At 48.7% G+C, this 22,076-nt stretch overlaps 1 protein-coding gene and 1 non-coding gene across 2 annotated transcripts in view; one reads left to right on the top strand and one right to left on the bottom strand.

Annotated features, from left to right (window-relative positions):
- Nucleotides 1-11,529, top strand: part of ECHDC3 (enoyl-CoA hydratase domain containing 3) — a 29,222-nt gene extending 17,693 nt beyond the window's left edge. The window contains exon 5 of the mRNA XM_075552388.1: nucleotides 11,075-11,529. Coding sequence (XP_075408503.1) covers nucleotides 11,075-11,386 — 312 coding nt within the window. The 3' untranslated portion in view covers nucleotides 11,387-11,529. The remainder of the gene's footprint in view (nucleotides 1-11,074) is intronic.
- A 10,154-nt stretch (nucleotides 11,530-21,683) lies between these two features.
- Nucleotides 21,684-21,847, bottom strand: LOC142452227 (U1 spliceosomal RNA). The gene has a single exon (XR_012785253.1). It is a non-coding gene; the product is annotated as a U1 spliceosomal RNA (small nuclear RNA).
- Nucleotides 21,848-22,076: the final 229 nt, after the last annotated feature.

Here is a 22,076-nt window from a genome sequence, read left to right as displayed (position 1 = left end):
TCAAGAGAGACCCGGTCCCTGGAAAAGGTTTGATGCTTGGTGCAATGGAGGCTCGGCAAAAGAAGAGGAAGGCAGTCACGGAGATGGAGCAACACCATGGCTGCAGCAACGGGCGCAAGCATAACAATCGTGAGGATGGCGCAGGACGGGCGGTGCTTTATTTTATTGTGCAAGGGTCACGATGGGTTGACTCGACGACACTTAACAACAATGTACTAGGTGCTTTCTTAGTACCTGTGTGCGTCCAGGAAGAGTAGAGGAACAAATTCATGGACACACATATGTGTATCAGAAAGAGCTTTATGTACAAGAGCAGTTGAACATTGAGAAAACTTCCCAGCCCAGTCCAGATCAAGTCCGATATTAGCCCCTATGTTCAATACCAATCTGTGAAGTCCTCTTCAGACTCACAAAACATATGCAATGAATGCAGGAGGATCACAGGCCAGTGGGTGCAAAGTCAATGGCATTGTAAGCATCTCAGTACTGGCAGGGGTCTCCACGTGGCTCCTGCAGTTCCCAGGGCTACATCAGAGTAGGTCCATGTGGCTTCTCCTCAGGGATGTCTCGCGGGAAGTGAGCAGAGAGAGAAAGTCGCCCCTGCCTCCACAGAGGACATCCAGGAGTCCAGAATCCTTAGGGGAAGGCCATGCCCACACAGACCTCATTGGTCATATCCCGATTGACAGCCTAGAGTCCACCCCTACACTATCAATCCTCAAATTGACATCAGATTATGTAACCACCACAGTACCAAACACTGTACACTTTACATACTGTTCTCTCTATCTTTATTTAAATCATTTTATTGGGGGCTTATACAACTCTTATCACAATTCATCCATCCATCCATTGTGTCAAGCACATTTGTACCTTTGTTGCCGTCATCATTCTCAAACATTTTCTTTCATACTCTACTTTTTAATCTTTATACCACTGAGGAAAGGTGCATGCACGTCTCTCGTTTTTCAGTTGAAGAAACAGACTTAAACCAAAAAAGCAACCTCACTGCCCTTGAGTTCATTCTGACTCACCGCGATGCTGTAGGGTAGGGTAGAACTGCCCCTGTAGCTCCCGAGACTGTTAACTCATCATGAAAGAAGAAAACACACCCTCTCAGCCTTTAGGTGAGTAGATGGCCTCATCCTTCTCCTGAGGAGTAGCTGGTGGTTTTGAACTGCTGACTTTGCAGTTATCAGCCCAGTGCTTAACCACAATGCCTTGGGGTTCCTATGGAAAGACTTAGAAGGGTTAAAGTGTTCACGTAAAGTCTTGTAGTTAGTAACGAAGGGACCTGAGCTTGGAATTCTTGGACAACTACTCGGACCCCAGGTTTTTCCGTTAAGTTACACTGCCTTGGGATCAAGCCTAGGACTCAAATCCTGTTGGTTAACTTTTATACAAATACATCTGACACAGTAACTGCTAAATCATCAACTTCTTAGTTGATGACCAAAGACACATGAGTAGCTTCAGGAGAAAGCCTCAGAGGGTATGTTTTCTTCTTTCATCTTTTAAATTATTTCCACAGAAATTTAAATATGCAAGACTGTGCTGATTAGCTATCAAATAAACAGGCCTTTGCTTCTTAGGGAATGCCACTCTATTATCTGATCTGCTTGGGTAAAGTTCCCCATAAATCAGTAGGTATCTAAATCGTATTATTCAAGTAGGCAGATAGGAAAACTGAGATCCAGAGAGAGGGATAAACTTGACTGGAGTGATGTAGGAAGCCAAAGGCAGGGCCAAGAACTCAGCCCAGGCCTGCTGGCTCTTGATCTTATTCCAGTCAAAACGTCCTTTCGTGAACAACAGTAATCACATTAAAACCGACTTGGTCTTCCTGTCAGAAGGGAGCGGCCCAGCAGAGCAGAAGCAGTACTTGAGGAAACTTCCTCTGCCCCTTCCAAGTTTTGTCTCCAAATTGGTGGCTGAAGCTGGCACACCACAGCTCTCTGTTCAGGTCACAGCCAATGAGGCCTCTGTGTGGGCATGGCCTTCTCCTGAGGATGCTGGGAACTCCTGTCTTCCTCACCTCGTTCAGCGCTGCCTCAACTACCACAGGAGAGGCAGGTTCCTTTTCCCTCCCTCACCAATCGACTCAGCTGCTCCCTAGTTCACAGCTAGAAAGTCATGCAGCCAACCCCTACCCCTCCCCCGCCCCCATCTTCCCTGGGCTCTGTGGCTTTCCTCTGTAAGCTGCTGGTTTTGAAAGGACCGACATTTCTCCCTGGCGACACGTGCTGCGTGGGACACATAGGTGTGTGACAGCTGGCCAGTGAGTGAAGGGGACCGAACTGGTGTGTCTGAAGAAGATGGTGCCGAGAAGACGGCTGAATGTGTGTCTTGGATGTGCTGCCGTAGAAGCCGAGCGGGTATCCCTGACCCTAGACAGAAGAGACCCTGCTAGGCCCATCCCTGAGCCAGGACCACCAGAGTCGGATTCAGAAAGCCATAGAGGAATAGCGTCCTTTTCCAGGGACTGGTCTCTCCGAATAGCATGTCCAAAGTGCATGAGGAAAAGTCTCGCCGCCAGCCTCGCTTCAAAGGTGCGTTCTGGCTGTACTTCTTCGAAGGTAGATTTGCTTGTCCTTCTGGCAGCCCCTGTACTTTCAATATTCTTTGCCAACATCATAATTCAAATGCATCAATTTTTCTCTGGTCTCTATGTCCACAAGGAAGTCCAGTTAACTATCATTCTGACTCATAGTGACCTTGTGTAAGGTTTCCCAGGCGATGACTCATCTTTCCCCCGAGGGTTGACTGGTGGGATTGAACTGCCACCTTTGGGCTTGCAGTCCATCGCTTACCTGACAGCGCCATCAGGTGAAATGAGTCACAAAAGGACAAGTATTGTATGAGACCATGTGTTAATCTGCGTAGACTAGAGAAACAACAGACACTCGTATGTGTAGAAGAAAGAGCTTTATATAAAGAGTGATTGTACATGAAGAAAGCATCCCAGCCCAGACCAGACCAAGTCCATAAGTCTGATATTAGCCTATATGTCCAATCCCAATCTATAAAATCCTTTTCAGGCTCACGAAACACATGCAATGTAGCCGAATGCAGGAGCATCACAGGCCAGTAGGTGGGAAGTCTTGTGGATCCAGTGGTGTTGTAAGCATCTCAGCACTGGCAGGGCTCTCCACATGGCTCCTCCAGCTCAGGGCACTAGTGTGGTTCCATGTGTCTGGCCAGCTGCAACGTCTCCTAGGGAGTGAGCCAAGAGAGAATGAGAGAGAGAGAGAGAGAGTCTCCCGCATCCAAGGAGGAAGACAGCAGTTCCCAGCATCCTCAGCAAAAGGCCATGACCACACAGAGTCCTCATTGGCTATGACCTGATGGATAGGCTAGACTCCACCCCTTCACTCTAAATCCTCTCAAATTGACAAACGATTATATAACTACCAGAGACCACTATTGGAAAAAAGACAAGGAACGGTTTTCATACTAAAAGAGGCGTTCTTTGCTGGTTCCCTGGTGAGAGAGAAAGGAGGGACAAGCTACTGGCTCAAAGGTAGGCACATCTTACCCTGGGTGGAGGAGACAGTGGAAGAGTAAGAGGCAGGGGAGACACTGGGAGGAGGACAACTGAAGTGGAGGCTGCTGTGGACACAATCCTGCGCACACACTGACCTCCAAGTAGCCGTGTGGAGAGACATGCAGGCTGCACAGGTGGGAGAGGGAGATCGGGAGCACGCCCACAAATCTATATGTACCCATGAATGTGGCCATGCAACTTCTTCAATAAAACTGAACACCTTGAGAGAATGAGTCACTGGGCGCCCGGGGACTCAGGACCAGAGTGTCAGGGGACACCATGGACTATGGGCATAACAGTGCCGCAAAGACAATGTTCTGCATCTGACTTTGGGCCGTAGCCAGTAGGGTGTTACAGCTTGTGCGTGGCCATCTAAGGTGTGACTGTGGATCTCACTGTCCGGAGGAAGCCAGAGCAAAGGAACCAGAAGACGCCTGGAGACAGTGAGTCCAACAGACTCATTGACCACTAGGACATCAGTCTCCACAATCCCCAGTCCAGGCGAACTAGATGGTAACTGACCACTACCAACTGCTTTGAAGGGAATCGGATCAGAAGGCTCTGGAGAGAGTAGGAGAAAAAACATGGAGCAAAACTCAAAGTTTAAACAGCAGTAAATGTGCTGCTCAGGTGAGACTGGGGGAACCTGAGACTCAACCCTCTGTCACCTTCCACATCTGGAAATGAACTTGCCTCCACACGTCCATAAGGGGACCGACAACACTAGTGAGGTAGGCACACCTTGGAGTCATCAGCCATTGGGGATCAGAACAATAGCCTTTACCCCAAGTTCAGAAGGGTTAGGAACCGGGGAGGAAGAGAAACAGGAAACACGGGGAGAAAGTGGGATAAATGATGTTACAGTGTAGGAATTGCAACAACGACATGAAAGAGGATGTGTGCACGTTGCTGAATGGAAAATTGATTGGCTCTGCAAACCTTTCCTCATTTGCTCTAAGGTCTTTTTTGTTTTAAGTTTGTACAAAATATAAAAGAAAATGAATCCAAGAGTAGAAGGGACGTGGCCAGATGATCTAGTCCCTTTACCTTCCTTCAGAGAAATCATCAGTTAGAATAGCACTTCCCAAAGTGGATGGCACCCCCCCCACACCCCTGGGGGAATGGGGGAATGGGGGTGGGGGCTCTGGGATGATCCAAGGAGGTGGTAGTAGCTTTGGATGCAATTGGGAGGCATTGGAGAAGAGAAGAGAATTCTAAAAACTGTATATGTTTCATTTGTGTTCTGCAAAGGGGGTAGTGGGTCAAATAGGTTTGGAAACCCCTGGTTTAGAGTATTCCAGAAGGATGAGTCTGTCTTGGAAGAAGCACAGTCAGAGTGCTCCTTAGAGGCAAGGAGAGCGACACTTCGTCTTATGAGCACTTCGGACGTGTTGTCAGCAGGGTCCCGTCCCTGGAGAGGGACCGCCTGCTTGGTAAAGTGGAGGGGCAGCAAGAGAGGAAGGCCCTCAAGGAGATGGAGGGACGCGGAGGTGGCAGCAGTGGGCTCCAGCAGAGGACCAGGCAGGGTTGGGTTTGGTTGTGCACAGGGTCACGAAGATTCCTTGGCAGCGCTCAGTACGCAGATGACACAGCCTGCCTTGCTGACGTGAAGAGGACTTGAAGCACTTCCTGATGAAGAACAACGACTGTGAACTTGAGTGTGGATCAGACCAACACCTCAGAAACCAACACCCCCACCCTCGGACCAATGAGCATCATCACGATTGATCGAAAGAATATCGACGTTGTCAGGGATTTCATCTTAGCTCCTCAATCAACCTCTCGGAAGCAGCAGTAAGGCAATCAGAGAGCCCATTTCATTGTGCAAATCTGCTGCAAGAGTGTTAAAAAGCAAAGATGTCACCGTGAGGCCCAAGGTGTGCCCTGGTATTGTAATCACCGTATTTGTATGTGAACGTTATACAATGAATAAGAAGCCTGCAGAAGTGTGTTAGTCTGGGTACTTTAGAGAAACAAATCCACAGAAACTTATGTGTAAGAGAGAGTTTTACATAAAGGTTAAGTGCACATCAAGAAAACAGCCCAACCCAGCCTGCCCAACCCCACAAGTCCAACATTAACCCATATGCCCGACACCAATCCACAAAGTCCTCTCCATCTCACAAAATAGACACAATGACACCGACTGCAGGAGGAAAGCCGAGTCAGTGAATGTGTAAGCATCTCAGCGCTGACAGGGGTCTCCACATGGTGCTCCAGCACCCAGAGCTGCATTGGAGTAGGTCCATGCCACTTCTCTTCAGGGAAGTCTTGCAGGAAGTGAGCCTTGCCAGCTGAAGCAGGAAACTGGCTAAGGCAGCTGTACCCTGGTCCGACCATCACAAAGCAAGAGACCTGAGAATTAGAAAGGCGAGGCTCACCGAGCCATTTATCCCTCCACTCTTCAATTAACCCCACATGTGTTTATCGGCCAGGTTGGCACAATAAGCTAACTAACTCAAGAAGAATGGCTGCCTTTGAATAACGAACACCGATTGTACCATGCGCTGCCAGAAAGCAAACAAATCTGTCTTGGAAGAAGCACCACCGGAATGCTCCTTAGCAGTGAGGTAGGGACACTTTGTCTCACATGCTTTGGACGTGTGATCGGGCGAGACCAGTCCCTGGAGAAGTAGAGTGTCACTGAAAGCATGGCTTGACATGTTTGTGGCTCCCACCATGGACTGACACGTGGGAGAGATGGTGCGGGTGGTCGTGGGCCTGGGCAGTGTTTCTTTCTGCTGGGCCTGGAGTCGCTGTGCGTCAGATCGGCCTTGGAAACATCCTAACATCAGCAGAAACGAGGATCACCAGATGGAGGGGACAGAAAAGGCAGGATGGGGCCCCTTTGATTTCTGACTAGTTTTAGCCTAGAGCTCAGAAGTCCGTAGGGGCTCTTCACCTCATTGTTGTCTGACTTTCTGTCTTTCTTGTTTTGACTGTCTGTCAACCTCTGGATGGCTCTGACTACATGTTCGGCCATCTGTCTCTGCTTCACTAAGGATCTGACTGAATGGGGTAAATTACCTTTTCTGTCTAATTAAAATCCCATATGCGATTGCGTAAGACCGTATCCTTTTTGTTTCCTTTAGATATCCTGAAGCAACATTAAAAATCTTTTATCTAGAAGAGAACCCAAGCACAGAGCCACCCACCACCCTCTGTAAGGACTTTCTATAGGGTTTCCCAAGCTATGGAAACAGAAATCCCTTCTTTCTTCCTCAAAGTGTCAAGTGAGTTTGAACTGCTGACCTTAGGGTTAGCAGCCTCAAGAGGTCATTTGATTCTTCTTCCTGACCCTGAGCAGAACCATCACACATGGACAGATAAGGGTCTTCCCTAGTCCCACATCTCCAAGGGCAAAAAGTCCACTCTCCAGACTGGGTTAAAAGAATCTGATTTTGGTGTTGCTGTAGCATGAAGATTCTACATAAATTAAAAGTATTCCCAGACTCAAAACATAGTAGCTTCCCCGTCAATCGTTGTTAAGTGAATGGATGAGATGACACTCTCCTCTGAGTTGAGTCCCTCCTCAGGGAAGCCGATCACTCTCCTTCATAAGCACAGTTGTACCAGGCCCCTGGAGCTGCGCTTCTGCAAGCAAAACCATCACCATTCTTTTTCCCCTTGTCTTGTGTCTTGCTCAAATGAACCATGTGTGCCCCTAGCTCCTCCAGTCCACTCAGTGTGACCGTGTGCCCTGCAGCCAGCCATTAGTTAGCCGTTCCTCGCAGCATCCCTGGGAAACCATCAGTTATACCCGAGCGTCCCGGCTGAAGGAAGAGATGGAGATGGGCCAGAGAGCACTGAGAGGACTGACGCTCAGCTGCCCTGTGACCAGGCCCCCGCCCCGTCCCTGTCCTGGGCTTCAGAATGCAGACACCTGCACTCCAGAGGGCTCCCGCGGGGGGCTTCTTGGAGCATTTGGACTCCTGAGCAGAGACAGAATGGGAGCCAAGCCAGGCGCTTTATGAATATGTAGTGGAGTCTGTGAGAAGGAAAGCCAAGAGGCTCGAGAGGAGGGAGAAGGCTTGGCTTCAAAGGAAGAGAAAACACTGAAGGGAAACCATCAGAGGAACTTCTCAGTCAGGGGACTGTGCCCACGGGCAGGTCACAAGTCCAAACTGCAAGGTCCAACCCCCTGAGTAGGAACCAAGGCCAGTCAGCCGAGCCAGCCAGACAGGAACACGTGGCACTTGGGATTTTATTGCCTTCTTCCAACTCTGTCTGTCACCTTGACGACTCTTTGATGGCCATTTGAGGTCTCAATCAATCCAAGGGGGGAAAACCATCGATGCACTTGCCCTCAGCGGTTTGTTCCTTGATGTTGTGTCCACGTTTCAGGACTGGCCTCCGGAGCTGCTTCCTGACATGGCCTGCACAGATTCCCTGAGAGCCACCCCGATGGCCCAGGGACAAGAAGGGCGCTTGACTACTCTTGTTTGCCTGGCCCACGGATCCATGGTGGCACTAGATTCTGGGGGCATGCAGCAGAAAGCTGGCATGCCCCTGCCCTGTTATCCGCTGGAGGTCTTTGGCAGGGTCTAATCTATCAGATGTTAATCAGCAGAACCTGGATTTTAGCGTCATGTTCAACTTCCCCCAAAATGTTATTACCAACTAATGCTATTCCTGATCAACATGATCTTCTCTGAAGTAGCCCCTGGGTGTCATGTGATTGTTCCCTCCCACATTAAAACATCACGTCCACAGCAGGATGAATTTGAGAAGTATACCAATCTCTTCACAGAGGAGGAGACTCGGTCCAGCATCACCTTGTCCCGACTGCCAGGCCAGTGTGGATCTCATTTAAGCACCTCGTGACCAGAAAGTCTTGTGCCCAGCTCTCAGCGCCTTCTCTGTCCCAGCCCAATCCCTAGGTGGTCACTGTAGTCTGTTCCTTTGACAAGCTTTCTAAATCAGTACCTTTAAACAGCGGTTCTCAACCTGTGGGTCGCGACCCCTTTAGGGGTCAAATGTCCCTTTCACAGGGGTCGCCTGATTCACAACAGTAGCAAAATGAAAGTTATGAAGTAGCCACAAAAATAATTTTATGGTTGGAGGGTCACCACAACATGAGAAACTATATGAATGGGTGGCGGCATTAGGAAGGTTGAGAACCACTGCTCTAAACGGAGAGTGATAGTGGCCCCCGAGGGAACATTTGGCAATGTCTGGAGGCATTTTTTTTTTAAATCATCACAAGTCGGGGGAAACATCTAGTAGGCAGAGGCCAGGGAGGATGACAAACATCCAACAAAGCACAGGTCAACCTCCTACACAACAAAGAATTGCCTGGTTCTTCTGAGCTGACCTCTCTGCCCAGAAGATCCCCTTGGAAACCACTATTTTGATTGGATTTTTTTAAGGTATCCTAAAAGAGACTAGGATCCCTGGTAGTGTAGTGGGTATGCATTGTGCTGCGATCTGCATGGTCGACAGTTCAAAAGCACCCGCAGATCCTCAGGAGAGAGACCAGCCTTTCTGTTCCTGTAAAGCTATAATCGAAACCCACAGCGAGTTGCTTTGAGTCAGGAGGACACTAATACAAATGTATTAGTTTTGGATAAAAAATAAGAAATATCTGGTTCAGAATGTCAATACCACTGAAGTTGAGGACCCCTAATGGTGTTGCCAGTGACTCCGATTGATTTCTGTCTCAAGCTGCTCCGGTGATCTATCACCCCAGAACACACCTGGCCCAAAGCAACAACCTTCCTTTATGCACCTTCAGTGTCAGCCGGCCTCAAGGAGGATGGCTTGTCACTGTTCCACAAGCCTTAGCTGGGAAGACCGGAAGACTAGGGGAGTCCCCACTGGGGTCTGGAAGCATCTGCAGGCTTGCTCCCTCTTGTCTCGACTTGTGGAGGCTGGCTCTCAGCGTGGCCCTGAGCTGGGCCTGTCAGCTGGAATGCTTATCTTAGCCTCTCAGTGCAGCTTGGGCTGCATTCCAACCCACGAGAAAGAGCCACTTACAAAAGTATCACTTTTTTGCTTTAGCCACAGAAGAACCAGAGGGTCACATCATTGTCCCCTAGTTGCTATCATTTTTACTCATTCATGAACAAAATTCACCAATAAATGCTCGTACATATCCAGTTACATATTGTGTGCAAGGCACTGTTCTGGGGCTGGAGAGACAGCCAGAACAGTCAAAAGACACTGCCCAGGAGAGGAGGCAGACAATAAACACACACGTGGAACATACATAGCCGTTGAAATGGGGGAAAGCACACAAGATAAAAACAGCCAAACGGCGGGGAGGGCTACTGCAGTTTGTTTGCCACTTTTAATTGGACGGCCATGTGGGACCTCCTCATGGGCAGAAGCCATCAGGCCACCTGAGGAAAGTACATTCCAGACGGAAGGGCAGCAAATCTGAGCCCCGTGAGGTGCCACACCTCGGTGTGTTCACCGAGACAGTGAGGATGGCACTGGGGCCAGAGGGATGGGAAAGGTAGCTCCGGCCCTGTGGGCCCTCTGCACCTGGAAACCGCTGGTCACGGTAAACTTGGGTTTAGAGAAGCCAGGCTTGTGTCATCAGAGACGGATGCAATGAAACAGAGGAAGCTGTGTGGAGTGAGGCGAAGCCTTGGGAAGTCCGGGAAGCCGGAGAGGAGTTGAGCGAGGCAGGAAGGCTTCTTCTCCTTCATCTTACTTACTCGTAAGGAGGTAAAAATCATACCTGCTCTATGGATCCCTGGGAGACATTTCCATTAAACGCCCCTCCTTCTGTGGAAGCTAGGAAGACAGGTGGCTATGTGGGGTAAGCTTAGTCTGTGAACCTCAAGGTTGGTGGTTCATGCCCACCCACTGCGGTGCAAGCACGGGATGAAGCTGTCCGCTCCTGTGAAGGTTTGCAGCCTCGGAAACAATAGGGGCGCTATGTGTGGAAGTGGACGCTTTGGCAGTGGGGTTTTTGCTTTCCCTGGAGGCTGCATTTTCAAATCAGGCCGAGGTGCTGGCAGCTGTGAGCATTTTTTTTTTTTTTTAGCCATTCTGGGAAGCACCTTCAGCCTTGGTGTTCGAGGGAGGGGGCGGGGCGTGTAAGTGGGGAGGGCGGTCATGGGTGTCCCTGCTGCAGGGTTTGCGGTTCCGTCCCATCTGATGTGTCTGGTGTCCCGGGCACGGCCCCTGATAGGGGTGGATCGAGTCGCCTGCTGGCTTCGGGGGCGGGGAGGGGGGCGGGGTTGGCGGCGGGCTGGTTGATTAGATCAGTGGAAGGGATGTGGATAGATGAAGAAAACCCCTGCCTCGCCCGGGCCACTTGTGTTTCCTTGGCTCTTGGGAAGATCTGATCCTGCCCTTGGCAGGAGTTGGGGTGCTGAAGACGTTGGGGTCGATGGAGGACACGTTATTTGAGGAAGCAGGGAATTGGGCTGAGGTTGCAGGCGTGGGGGGCCTGGATGACGAGATGAGAGGCTTCAGCGAAGCGCAATGGAGAGGGCTGGGTTGGGTGGTAGCAGGGGCGGGGCCTCTGAGGGGCGTGTCTTGCTCACCACATTCATTACTCCCCTCATGCCCCCGCAGGTCGCCTTGGAGATGCTTTTCACTGGGGAGCCCATTTCTGCGCGCGAGGCCCTGGCCCATGGGCTGCTCAGCCGAGTGGTACCCGAAGCCCAGCTGGAGGCCGAGACCATGCGGATCGCAAAGAAGATTGCCACCCTGAGCCGCCCCGTGGTGTCCCTGGGCAAAGCCACCTTCTACAAGCAGCTGCCGCAGGACCTTAGAACAGCCTACCACCTCGCCTCCCAGACCATGGTGGACAACCTGGCCCTGCAGGATGGCCAGGAAGGTCTCAAGGCATTCATCCAGAAGCGGAAACCCATCTGGTCACCTTGAGCTGCCATGCACAGAGGAGGGAGGGGACGGGTGAGCCCGTGGGCAGTGCTCGGAGGCCCGCCCTGGCCCTTCGCCCTCCCACTCCCCAGTCACCACAGGTGCCTCTCGATTGTCACGGAAGAACCCCTATTTTTATAACATGCCATCTGTGTTAAGTCGTGATTCTGCGGGAAAACGGAATGAGTGGGTGGGAGCCAAGGAATGAGGAGGAAAAGGAAGTCCCGTTTGGATGGGAGGTTAATGGGCACCTCTGTGGGCCAGCTGCCGGAGACACCCCATACACACGCGCGCACACACACACACATACACACACGGTTAATGGGCACCTCTGCGGGTCAGCTGCCAGAGACACCCCATACACGCACACACACACGGTTAATGGGCACCTCTGCGGGCCAGCTGCCGGAGATACCCCATACACACACATACACACACACACGGTTAATGGGCACCTCTGTGGGCCAGCTGCCAGAGACACCCCATACACACACACACACACACACACACACACACACACGGTTAATGGGCACCTCTGTGGGCCAGCTGCCGGAGACACCCCATACACACACATACACACACACACAGTTAATGGGCACCTCTATGGGCCAGCTGCCAGAGACACCCCATACACACACACACACACACACGCGCGCGCGCGGTTAATGAGCACCTCTGTGGGCCAGCTGCCGGAACTACCCCATACACACACACACACACACACAGTTAATGGGCACCTCTGCGGGCCAGCTGCCGGAGACACCCCATACACACACATACACACACACACAGTTAATGGGCACCTCTATGGGCCAGCTGCCAGAGACACCCCATACACACACACACACACGCGCGCACACACGGTTAATGGGCACCTCTGTGGGCCAGCTTCTGGAGACACCCCATACACACACACACACACACAGTTAATGGGCACCTCTGCGGGCCAGCTGCTGGAGACACCCCATACACATACATACATACACACACACACACACACACACACTGTCCCCTTCCCAGGGCCCTTGCATATAAGAACAGCGCCTGTGAACTGGGAGTCAAAGAAGGGAGCCAGCCTGGAATGCCCTCTAAGGTGGAGACAGGCACCTGTGCCATTGGGAGGTGACAGGCTTCAAAATCCTGACAAGTTAGTCTCAACAGTGTTGCTGATTTTACTGTGAAACACCCATGCCTCTGGCTTTGGAATACATCTGTGTGCGGTAAGTAGACACAATCTGTATCTAGGGATCGGCCATTTGATCCTGCCAACCAGACTTCAAGCAGTCTGGGAAGAGAAACACATAACGGGCGAGCATCCATTGTCTGCCCCTGCTGACGGACAGACGCCAGGTGCCTTCTGCTCCTGGGACAAGGCTCCAGGCAGCCACCATCCCGTGGAAACCCAGGCCCTGCCTGGGCTAAACCCCAGGGGGTAGAGACTGCAGAGAGGTAGGAAGGCGGGCAGAACACAAGCTGCTGCCAGTTAGGTCATGGACTCGCTAAAACACGCACTTGGGGACAGACCAGAGGGGCGGAAGGAGAATGGCTGGTTAGCACGCAGGTTCTCCGTGTCACCCAAGGTCCTGAGGCCGTGCAGAGTGAGGATTGCAAACCTTGTCTCTCCAAGGTGGAAGCCTGGGTGTTCTTGCCATCGGCCACCCTGCCTCCCTGGAAGACCCTGCGCTGCGGCGGGGCTCGCTGGCAGCAGCCAGCCTGAGGAAATGACTCCCATTCTCAGCCAAGCAACGGATTCAATACTCATGGCTGCAACGTTTTGAAAGTGCGTGACCAGCCCCGGCGTTGCTTGTTGGCAGACCGCTTAAAAGGCGCTTGTACAACTAAGCTAATACAGGTCCGGGGGAAGCTTCGGGACAGCCTCTGAAGGCTGCCCGCCGTTGTTGTATCGGAGGGAGTGTGTGCCAGTCAGTGGGCACACACCGTACTCCCCTCTGCAGAAGACCTGCCGTTGAAGCCCCTCCCCAGAAGGTGCCAGGTCACCCAGGGCAGTGGGGGGAGGCCATCTAGCATCTCTGGGCTGTTGAGGAACAAACGTTAACAAACCGTCCCGCACACTTGTCAATGAAACAGCCAAGTTAATTTCCGCATTTCTGTCACCATGTGCCATGCCCTCAAACCGTGCCCCTTCTGGCGCTCCAGCAGGCTGGGTGCCCTGGGGAAGAGCCACATGTGACAGGTCCCTGTGCGAGAAATCCAGGAGAACTCCCCAGTCCTGCCTTGCCGGCCCTGAAGAGCTCACCCCCAGGCAAGGCGGAGAGGAGTCTCCGTGTATTTGGTCGGACTTCCTCCCACCAGGGTCTGGAGTGGAAAGATGCCGGGTGGTGATTGCGGTGGTGGCTGCCAGGTTCATCTTTTCCTCGGGGCCACTTACTTCTCTGTCTGCTTGCCTGGGCTCAGTGTTTCCCCAGCAGGCTCGGGATCTAGAAAGTGAGGTGGTGATCCACCCCTGCGTACTGAGGCCGCTCCACCACCGAGAATGCAAACAAAGGGATGTGAAGGGCAACATCAAGGGCAGCACGCTGGCGCAAGGGACGCTGGCGTGTGGGGACTTTGCCGGTGGGAACACAGGGCGTTTGCCCGGTTGTCAGGAGTTGATTCCAACCCCTGGCAACGCCGCATGCGCCCGAGGTCTCTAGGGTCTTCTCGGTGTCTGACTTTTCTTTCGAGGTGCTTCTGGGTAGACCCAAGCCCACCAACAATCCTCAGGAGCTCCTCCATGGCGATTTGGTTACCCCTGTGTGCCAGAGTCACCTCCAATCACGGCTGCCCTGTAAGACGGAGCAGAAGTGCACACGGGGTTTGCTGGGCCGTCATCCCAGCGGGGAGATGCGCTTTTCTTTCGAGGAGCCGCTGCGCAATTTGAACCGCCCACCTTCTGGCTTGTAACCAAGTGCTGTTGCCCCCACGGGGTCAGGCAGACCCAGGTAGTAAGTCCTATTCCTGCCATGTTACCTAACCGGTGCAGAGAAGGGAAGTCATTTGTCCCCGTCCACCCAGGCAGGGTGGCTGAGCAGGGTGTGGCTTTGTTTCTATAGCATTCCTCCAGTCAGGTAGACAAGGCTATGGGCCCAGCCGGGACAGAAGGATGGGGACGCACCCCGGAGTCTCTGAGACTGTGATCTGTAGAGAAGCAGCAGCCTCATCTCACTCCTGCACAGCAACTGGCAGCTTCGAACCATTAACCTCCCAATAGCAGGCCGACACTGCGCCACCAGGGGTCCCTGAACGAAAGGAAGCTTTGCCTATTACAAAAGGGAATCTAAGGGGAAAGATGTGATTTTGATCTCCAAGAAAACAGATTTTGAGCCCCAAGTCTGTGGGTGATAAAATCTTTCTAAATGCTCAGTTTTCCTTGCTGTAAAAACAGGCGCCAGTGCCACTTCATGAGATTCCTGGGTGTATCCAGACTAGGGTTATGGGCAGTCAGCAGGGGAGGCAGTGGGAGGGGAACACATTGCCTGGGAGACAATAAGCTATTGAATTTAATAATAATAAAAAAGGAAACATACGGTGATGATAATGCCACATAACAAACACAGTGACCTTAAATCGGACAGGAGGAGAAGTGGCAAATGTTCATGATGGAAGTCTCTACCACAATAAAAAGCAATGATGTCACTGTACTCCCTTGTCCTTTTAGTTCAAACCTTCTGGCGTTGACGATACTGGGTTTTGGAGACTTGCGACCCAGCAGATGAGTTGCTCAGGCACTGTGCTGTCAGAGATGGGCAAGCATTTAAGCTAAGACGTGGTCAGCACCGAAACCACATGAGTATGTTTGAGGATACAAGGGTCCTTACAGCTTGGCAGAAATTAGGGGGCCACACCCCAAACCTCTGGGAGATTCCATCAGCTGGGAAGCCTAGCAGAGGACAGGCCTCCCTCGAAATGAGCCTCTACTCTCAATGTGCCTCGGGACTCCCAACAGCTTTCCATCATTCAACCAGTCTCCTTTCCTCTCGCCTTAAAAAAAATCCATTTCACAGAGAGCAGTGTTTCCAAAGGGGTGCCCCCTAGATCACCAACATCAAAACGCAGATTCCCGGCTTCCTCCATTTACTGATGCTGAAATTCTGCTGGTCCCGTTGCAATCTTTACAGAAGCGCACCACCACACGTGACTGCCGCGGAGCCCCTGTTGGTTCTGCAGTGAGCCAGCCTTGAGCCAAAGCCCTGCACCACCAGGAGCTCCTGAAGTTAGACTTCAGAGTTCTTTAAAATATTTTAATCGCATCTTTGGGTCTCCAAATGCTGATAGAAAGATATTCTTCACATAGATACACAAAAGAAATGATTGCTTGGAAAGCAGGCATCTAAATTCGCTTGCTCTTGGTAGCATCTATCTAGGTCTTGAAATAGATAATAACAATCTTTGAACCCTACATCAAAATTGTTTTGACACTGTTGTCAAAAGTATTGTTCTGATCATTTGATTTGTACAGATTGGGATAATCTATCCATTTCGTACCAAGGACAGTTTTCTTAAGGCCCTCTGAGTCCTCTATTGACAACTCCACCCATCCCTGATACAGTTCCTACACTTCAGATCAAATCTACAACCCTTCCGGGCACACTAGTCTTAATTGATTGATTCAACAATCATGAATGCCCATTATATGCCAATGTGAAGAAGACAAACAAGCAAATCAGTCTTGGAAGAAGTATGGCCAGAGTTCCCCCTTCAGGCAAAGAAGGTGAGACTTTGTCTTACATACTTTGGACAGACTGTTGGGAGAGACCAGTCCCTGGAGAGAGGTGGCAAAAGAAAAAAACAAAAAAACAACAACAAGGAAGTCCCTGAAGGTGAAGGACTGACACGGTGGCTGCCACAACGGGGTTAAGCAGAGGGACAATTGTGGGGATGGCACAGGACTGTTTCCTTCTGTTGCGCATAGGGTAGCTCTGGGTGAGACCATACTCAGTGGCACCCAACAATGACGACATATGCAAAATATGGTGCTCATTACATGGCCTAACAGGACTTGGATACTACGATCACTTGGATACTACAGAGTACCTTCCGGGTCAAGCATTATTTCCATTTAAGTAAAATTATTCTCATTTCACAGAAGAGAAAACTGAAGATCACAGAAGTACTGTAACCCTCAAATCAGCTGGAATGTCTGATGTTTTACAAGGGGGCTCCAAAAGGTTTGTGAACAATGCCAGTATCTTTTCATTCCCATTTCCATGAGCTTTTCTTTTCTTTTAAAAAAAATCATTTTATTGGGGGCTCGTACAACTCTTATCAGAATCCATCCATCCATCATGTCAAGCAAATTTGTACATTTGTTGCCATCATCATTCTCAAAATATTTTCTTTCTACTTGAACCCTTTCTATCAGCTCCTCATTTTCTCCTCCCTCCCCCACGAACCCTTGATAATTTATAAATTATTTTGTCAGTCTTACACTGTCCGTCTGATGTCTCCCTTCACTCACTTTATTGTTGTCCATCCCCCAGAGAGGGGGTTATATGTAGATCATTGTGATTGGTTTCCCCCCTGTCCCTGCTCCCCACCTTACCTTACCCTCATGGTATTGCTACTCTCATTATTGGCCATGAGGGGTTTATCTGTCCTGGATTCCCTGTGTTTCCAGTGTACATTCTCTGGTCTAGGCAAATTTGTAAGGTAGAATTGGGATCATGATAGTGGGGGGAGGAGTGGGGGGAAAAGCATTAAATAACTAGAGGAAAGTTGTATGTTTCATCGGTGCTATACTGCATCCTGCCTCGATGATCTCCTCTCCATGACCCTTATGTAAGGGGATGTCTAGTTGCCTACAGATGGGCTTTGGGATTCCACTCCGCACTCCCCCTCATTCACAATGATAGGATTTTTTGTGCTTTGATACCTGATACCCGATCCCTTCAACACCTCGTGATCACACAGGCTGATGTGCTTCTTCCTTGTGGACTTTGTTGCTTCTCAGCTAGATGGCCACTTGTTTATCTTCAAGCCTTTAAGACCCCAGATGCTATATCTTTTGATAGCTGGGCACCATCAGCTTTCTTTACATTTGCTTATGCACCCTCCTTGTCTTCAGTGATCGTGTCAGGAAGGTGAGCATCATGCAATGCCAGGTTAATAGAACAAAGTGTTCTTGCACTGAGGGAGTACTTGAGTAGGAGCCCAATGTCCATCTGCTACCTTAATACTAAACATACAAATGTAAATATGTATATACATATGTAAATATATTTACATATGTACGTACCTGTCTTTAGACCTCTATAAATGCCCTTTGCCTCCTAGTTCTTTCCTCTATTTCCTTTTACACTCCTCTTGTCCCACTATCATGCTCAGCCTTCCTTTGGGTTTCAGTAATTAGTCTTGGTTACATTGCCCTTGATCAAGCCCTACCAGGCCCCCTACCGGTTTTGGATCACTTGTTGTTCCCTTGTCCCTGGGTTAGTTAATACCCACTTCCTTTCCCCTGCCTCCCCTTCTCCAATGTCCCCCCTGCAACAGTTGGTCTCATTATTTACTCCTCTAGATTGTTTATCTCACCTATCTTATCTAGATAGACCTGCAAAGATAATAATATGCACAAAAAATAAGACAGAGCAAAACAAAGCAACAAAACAACAACTAAAACCCAATGAAAAAAAAAAGAGAAAAGCTTGTAAATAGTTCAAGGTCTGTTTGTTGACCTTGAAAAGTATTTTCTGGTCCAGTCTGATGGGGTGCCACACCCTGGCTCCACAGTCAATTTTTGGTATTCCCTGGGAACTTCCTTGCTCTGTTCCCCTTGCTATTCTGTTGCACACCCTTAGTGTTTCACCTCAGCGTGGTAGGGTCAGATCAGACACAATTCCCATAGTCCCTCATACCACTATGGGTCAGTGAAGGACATTGTGTCTCATAGTGGAGCTGGCCCTATGGGCCTCTCTGTGCATTGGCTGCTCTGAGTGGGAATATCATTCTCAGGATTTGGTGGGCCAGGATATGCTCCACTCTCTCTTCCTCCACCTTCATTTGCTCCTATGTGCTTTGGTCAGACATGTCCCTATCCCTGAGCTGTAGCTTCAGTTCTGTCCTCTGAAGTGAATTCTTCCGTGGGGAGTGGGGGATGTCCACATAGTTGGGGTTAGGGCTGGCCCCTCAGACCTCTCTATTGGTTCCCTGCTTCATGCCAGTATGTTGCATTCACGTCTTGGAGCGCCAGGTTGAAGTCTGGTCCCTCTTTCCCTGTGGAGATGTAAACAATACCCTTCCCTTGGGTGGGCTGGTGCCCTGTTCTCCCTACTACTCATGTCCTTTTTCCCCCCCCACACCCCTTCTTTTTAGTTGGCTAACATATGTATCCCTGGATTTGATCTGGCCCCTGCCATACTACCTGGACCTCACCCTAGGAATGTTTGTATACAGTAGCTTTTTCCCTATGCCCCTTTTGCATTTTTAAGCTTACCTCAGTGGACTCATGTTGTACTTGTCCTTTTGTGCTTTGCTTACTTCGCTTAGCATAATTTCCTCCAGTTCATCCCATGTAGTGATGTGCTGCGTGCATTCATCATTGCTTTTTAGTGATGCGTAGTACTCCATTGTATGTATGTACCAGTTTTTTAATCTACTCGTCTGTTGATGGAAATTTGGGTTGCTTCCAAATCCTTGCAATTGTGAACTGTGCCACGATGAACACTGGAACACAGATGTCTGGCCGTGGTTTGTTTCTTGCCTCTTCTGGGTATATGCCCAGTAGGGGGATTGCTGGGTCGTATGGTAGCTCAATTTCCATCTGTTTTAGATATCACCAAATCGATTTCCATTGTGGCTGTACATCCCTACAGGTCCACCAACAGTGAATGTGAGTCCTATCTCACCACCACCCTTCCAACACATGTTGCTTTCTGGTTTTTTGAATTGGACTATCTTTGAAGGCGTTAGGTGGTATCTCATTGTTTCTTTAATTTGCATTTCTCTTATGGCTAAAGATAGGAAACATTTTCTTATATGTTTATTGGCCATTTGGATATCTGCCCTTGTGAAACTTCTCTTTAGGTCCTTTACCCACATCCTCAGGGGGAAATTAGTTTTTTCCTTTTTGTAAGCTAGCAGAGTATTGTAGATTTTATTGATAAGGCCTTTGTCTCTCATTGCTAAGAATGTTTTCCCAGCCTGTGGGCTCTCTTACTACTCTCTTGGTGAATTCTTTTGATGTACACAGGTGTTTTATCTTCAGTTTATACCACTTGTCAATTTATGACTCCTCTGTATTTGTGTCCTTCCCTATTTCTGATAGCCTGTGTATTCCCTGTGCCAAAATTCTCAGGTTTTTCCCAATACTCTCATTGATGGTCCTAATAGTTTGGGGTTTTACCTCGAGGACTGTGAGCCACCTTGAGTTTATTCTTGTGCATGGAGTGAGATAAGGGTATTGCTTCGTTTTTCTGCAGGTAGATATCCATTTTTGCCAGCACCACCTGTTGAAGAAGGCATCTGCTTCCCATCTGATATTTTGTGGGCCCTTTTCAAAGATCAGTTGTCTGTAAACTGATGATTTTATTTCTGGGTTTTCAGTTCTTTTCCATTGGTCTGGGTATCTGTCATTAGACCAAAACCATGCTGTTTTGACCACTGTGACTGTATAATAGGTGATAAAGTCAGAAAAAGCAAGCCCTCCCACTTTGTCCTTCTTCTTGAGGAGTTTTCTGCTAATTCTGGGCTTCTTCTCTCTCCATATGAAGTTGGAATCAGTTTTTCCATTTATTTAAAGAAAGATGAGGGCAGTTGTATCGGGATTGCATTAAACTTATATAGTGCCTTGGGCAGAACTGACATCTTTACTATATTGAGTCTTCCAATCCATGAGCCTGGGATATTCTTCCACTTGTTGAGGTCGCTCTTGGTTTCTTGTAATTGTGTTCTGTAGTTTTCCTCATATAGATCTTTTGATTTTTTTTTTTTTAGTCAGGTATATCCCTAGATATTTCAATTTGTGCTTGACTATTGTGAAGGGTACCACCTTTGGGATCTCCTCTTCTGTGGTCTTGTCCAATGTGTTTAGCAGTCTGATTGACCTGTTTGTGGATCTTGTGTCCTGACACTCTGCCATATTCTTCTATTGCTTCCAGTACTCCCCCTGTGGAGCTTTTGGAATTTTCCATATATATAATCATATCATATGCGAATAACAATAGTTTCACCTCTTCCTTGCCCAAGCGAAAAACCTTTGATATCTTTTATTTGCCTTATGTTGTTAGCTAAGACCACCAGTATGATGTTAAATAAGAGTGGGGACAAAGGGCATCCTTGTCTGGTCCCCTTTTTCAGTGGGATTGTTTTAATCCTTTCTCCATTGACTACCATGTTGGCTATTGGTTTTCCATATATAGCTTGCATTATATTGAGGAATTTTTCTTCCATTCCTATCTTCTTGAGTGTCTTAAACAGGAATCGGTGTTGATGTTGTCGAATGTTTTTCTTCATCTATCAATATTATCATGTGGTTCTTATTGTTTTTCATGTCAATATGGCAAATGATACTAATGGACTTTCGTATGTTGAACCATCCCTGTGGTCAATAATTTGTTTTATATCCTTTTGTGCTCTATTGGCTAATATTTTGTTAAGGATTTTTTGCATTGATTTTCATTAGGGAAGTTGGTCTGTCGTTCTTGATTCTTGTGAGATCCTTGCCCAGTTTCAGTATCAAAGTTATACTAGCTTCATACAAGGAGTTCAGGAGTTTGCCATCTTTTTCTATGTTCTGGAAGTGTTTGTGTAGGATTGGTGTCAGTTCTTCCCTGAATACTTGGTAGAATTCTCCTGTGAAACCATCTGGTCCAGGGGATTTTTTTGTTGGTAATCCCTTGATAAAATTGTCTATTTCTTCTACTGCTATGGGTCTGTTGAGATTCTTGATGGCCACCGGGGATAGTATAGGGAGGGATTTTTTTTCTAAGAATTTGACCATGTCTTCTAAGTTGTTGAATTCATTGGGGTACAATCCTTCATAGTACTGTGTAATTATCCTTTTGATTTCATTAGGGTCTGTTGCAATGTCCACTGTTTCATCCCTCATCCTTGCTACCAAAATTTGTTCCTTCCTTTCGTTGGATAGGGTTGTCAGAAGTCTGTTGATTTTATTTGTCCTTTAAAAGAACCAACTTTTAGCAACATTAACTTTTCTATCGTTTTCTTATTTTTCTTCTCCTTAACCTCAGCCCTGATTTTTATTATTTCTTTTATTTTGTTGTTAATAGGATTGTCCTGTTGACTCTGCTCTAGTTGCTGTAAATTTTGTGCCAGAATATCAATAAGTCTCTCTTCATTTTTTAATTAGGGGAGAGTGCAAACGCAGTCCCCCACTACCACAAATTATGCAGTCGAGTTTCCTGCATTTGGGGAAATCACAGGGGTCAGCACACCCACAGTGCAATGGGTGAGCCTCGCCCTGGGAAAACCACCTTCCTGATCATGGTGTCTCCCCTGCCAGGTAAGTATGCCTCTCTTCATTTTTCATGTGTGCATGTATTGCTATGAAACTTCCTCTAACTGCCTTTGCTGTGTCCCATAAGTTTTGGTACATTGTGTTCTCATTCTCGTTGATTTCTAGAAATTTCCTAATTTCATCTCTGATCTGTGCCAGTATGCACTCTTTTTTGCAATAGAGGGTTATTCATCCTCCAAATATTTGCTCTTGTTTTCTTTGTCTTCCTTTTGTTGATTTCCA

The sequence above is a fragment of the Tenrec ecaudatus genome, chromosome 6 (genome assembly GCF_050624435.1).
Source record: "Tenrec ecaudatus isolate mTenEca1 chromosome 6, mTenEca1.hap1, whole genome shotgun sequence".
Classification (NCBI taxonomy): domain Eukaryota; kingdom Metazoa; phylum Chordata; class Mammalia; order Afrosoricida; family Tenrecidae; genus Tenrec; species Tenrec ecaudatus.
The sequence above is the reverse complement of the archived record's forward strand: the minus strand, read 5'-3'. Positions and strand labels throughout refer to the sequence as shown.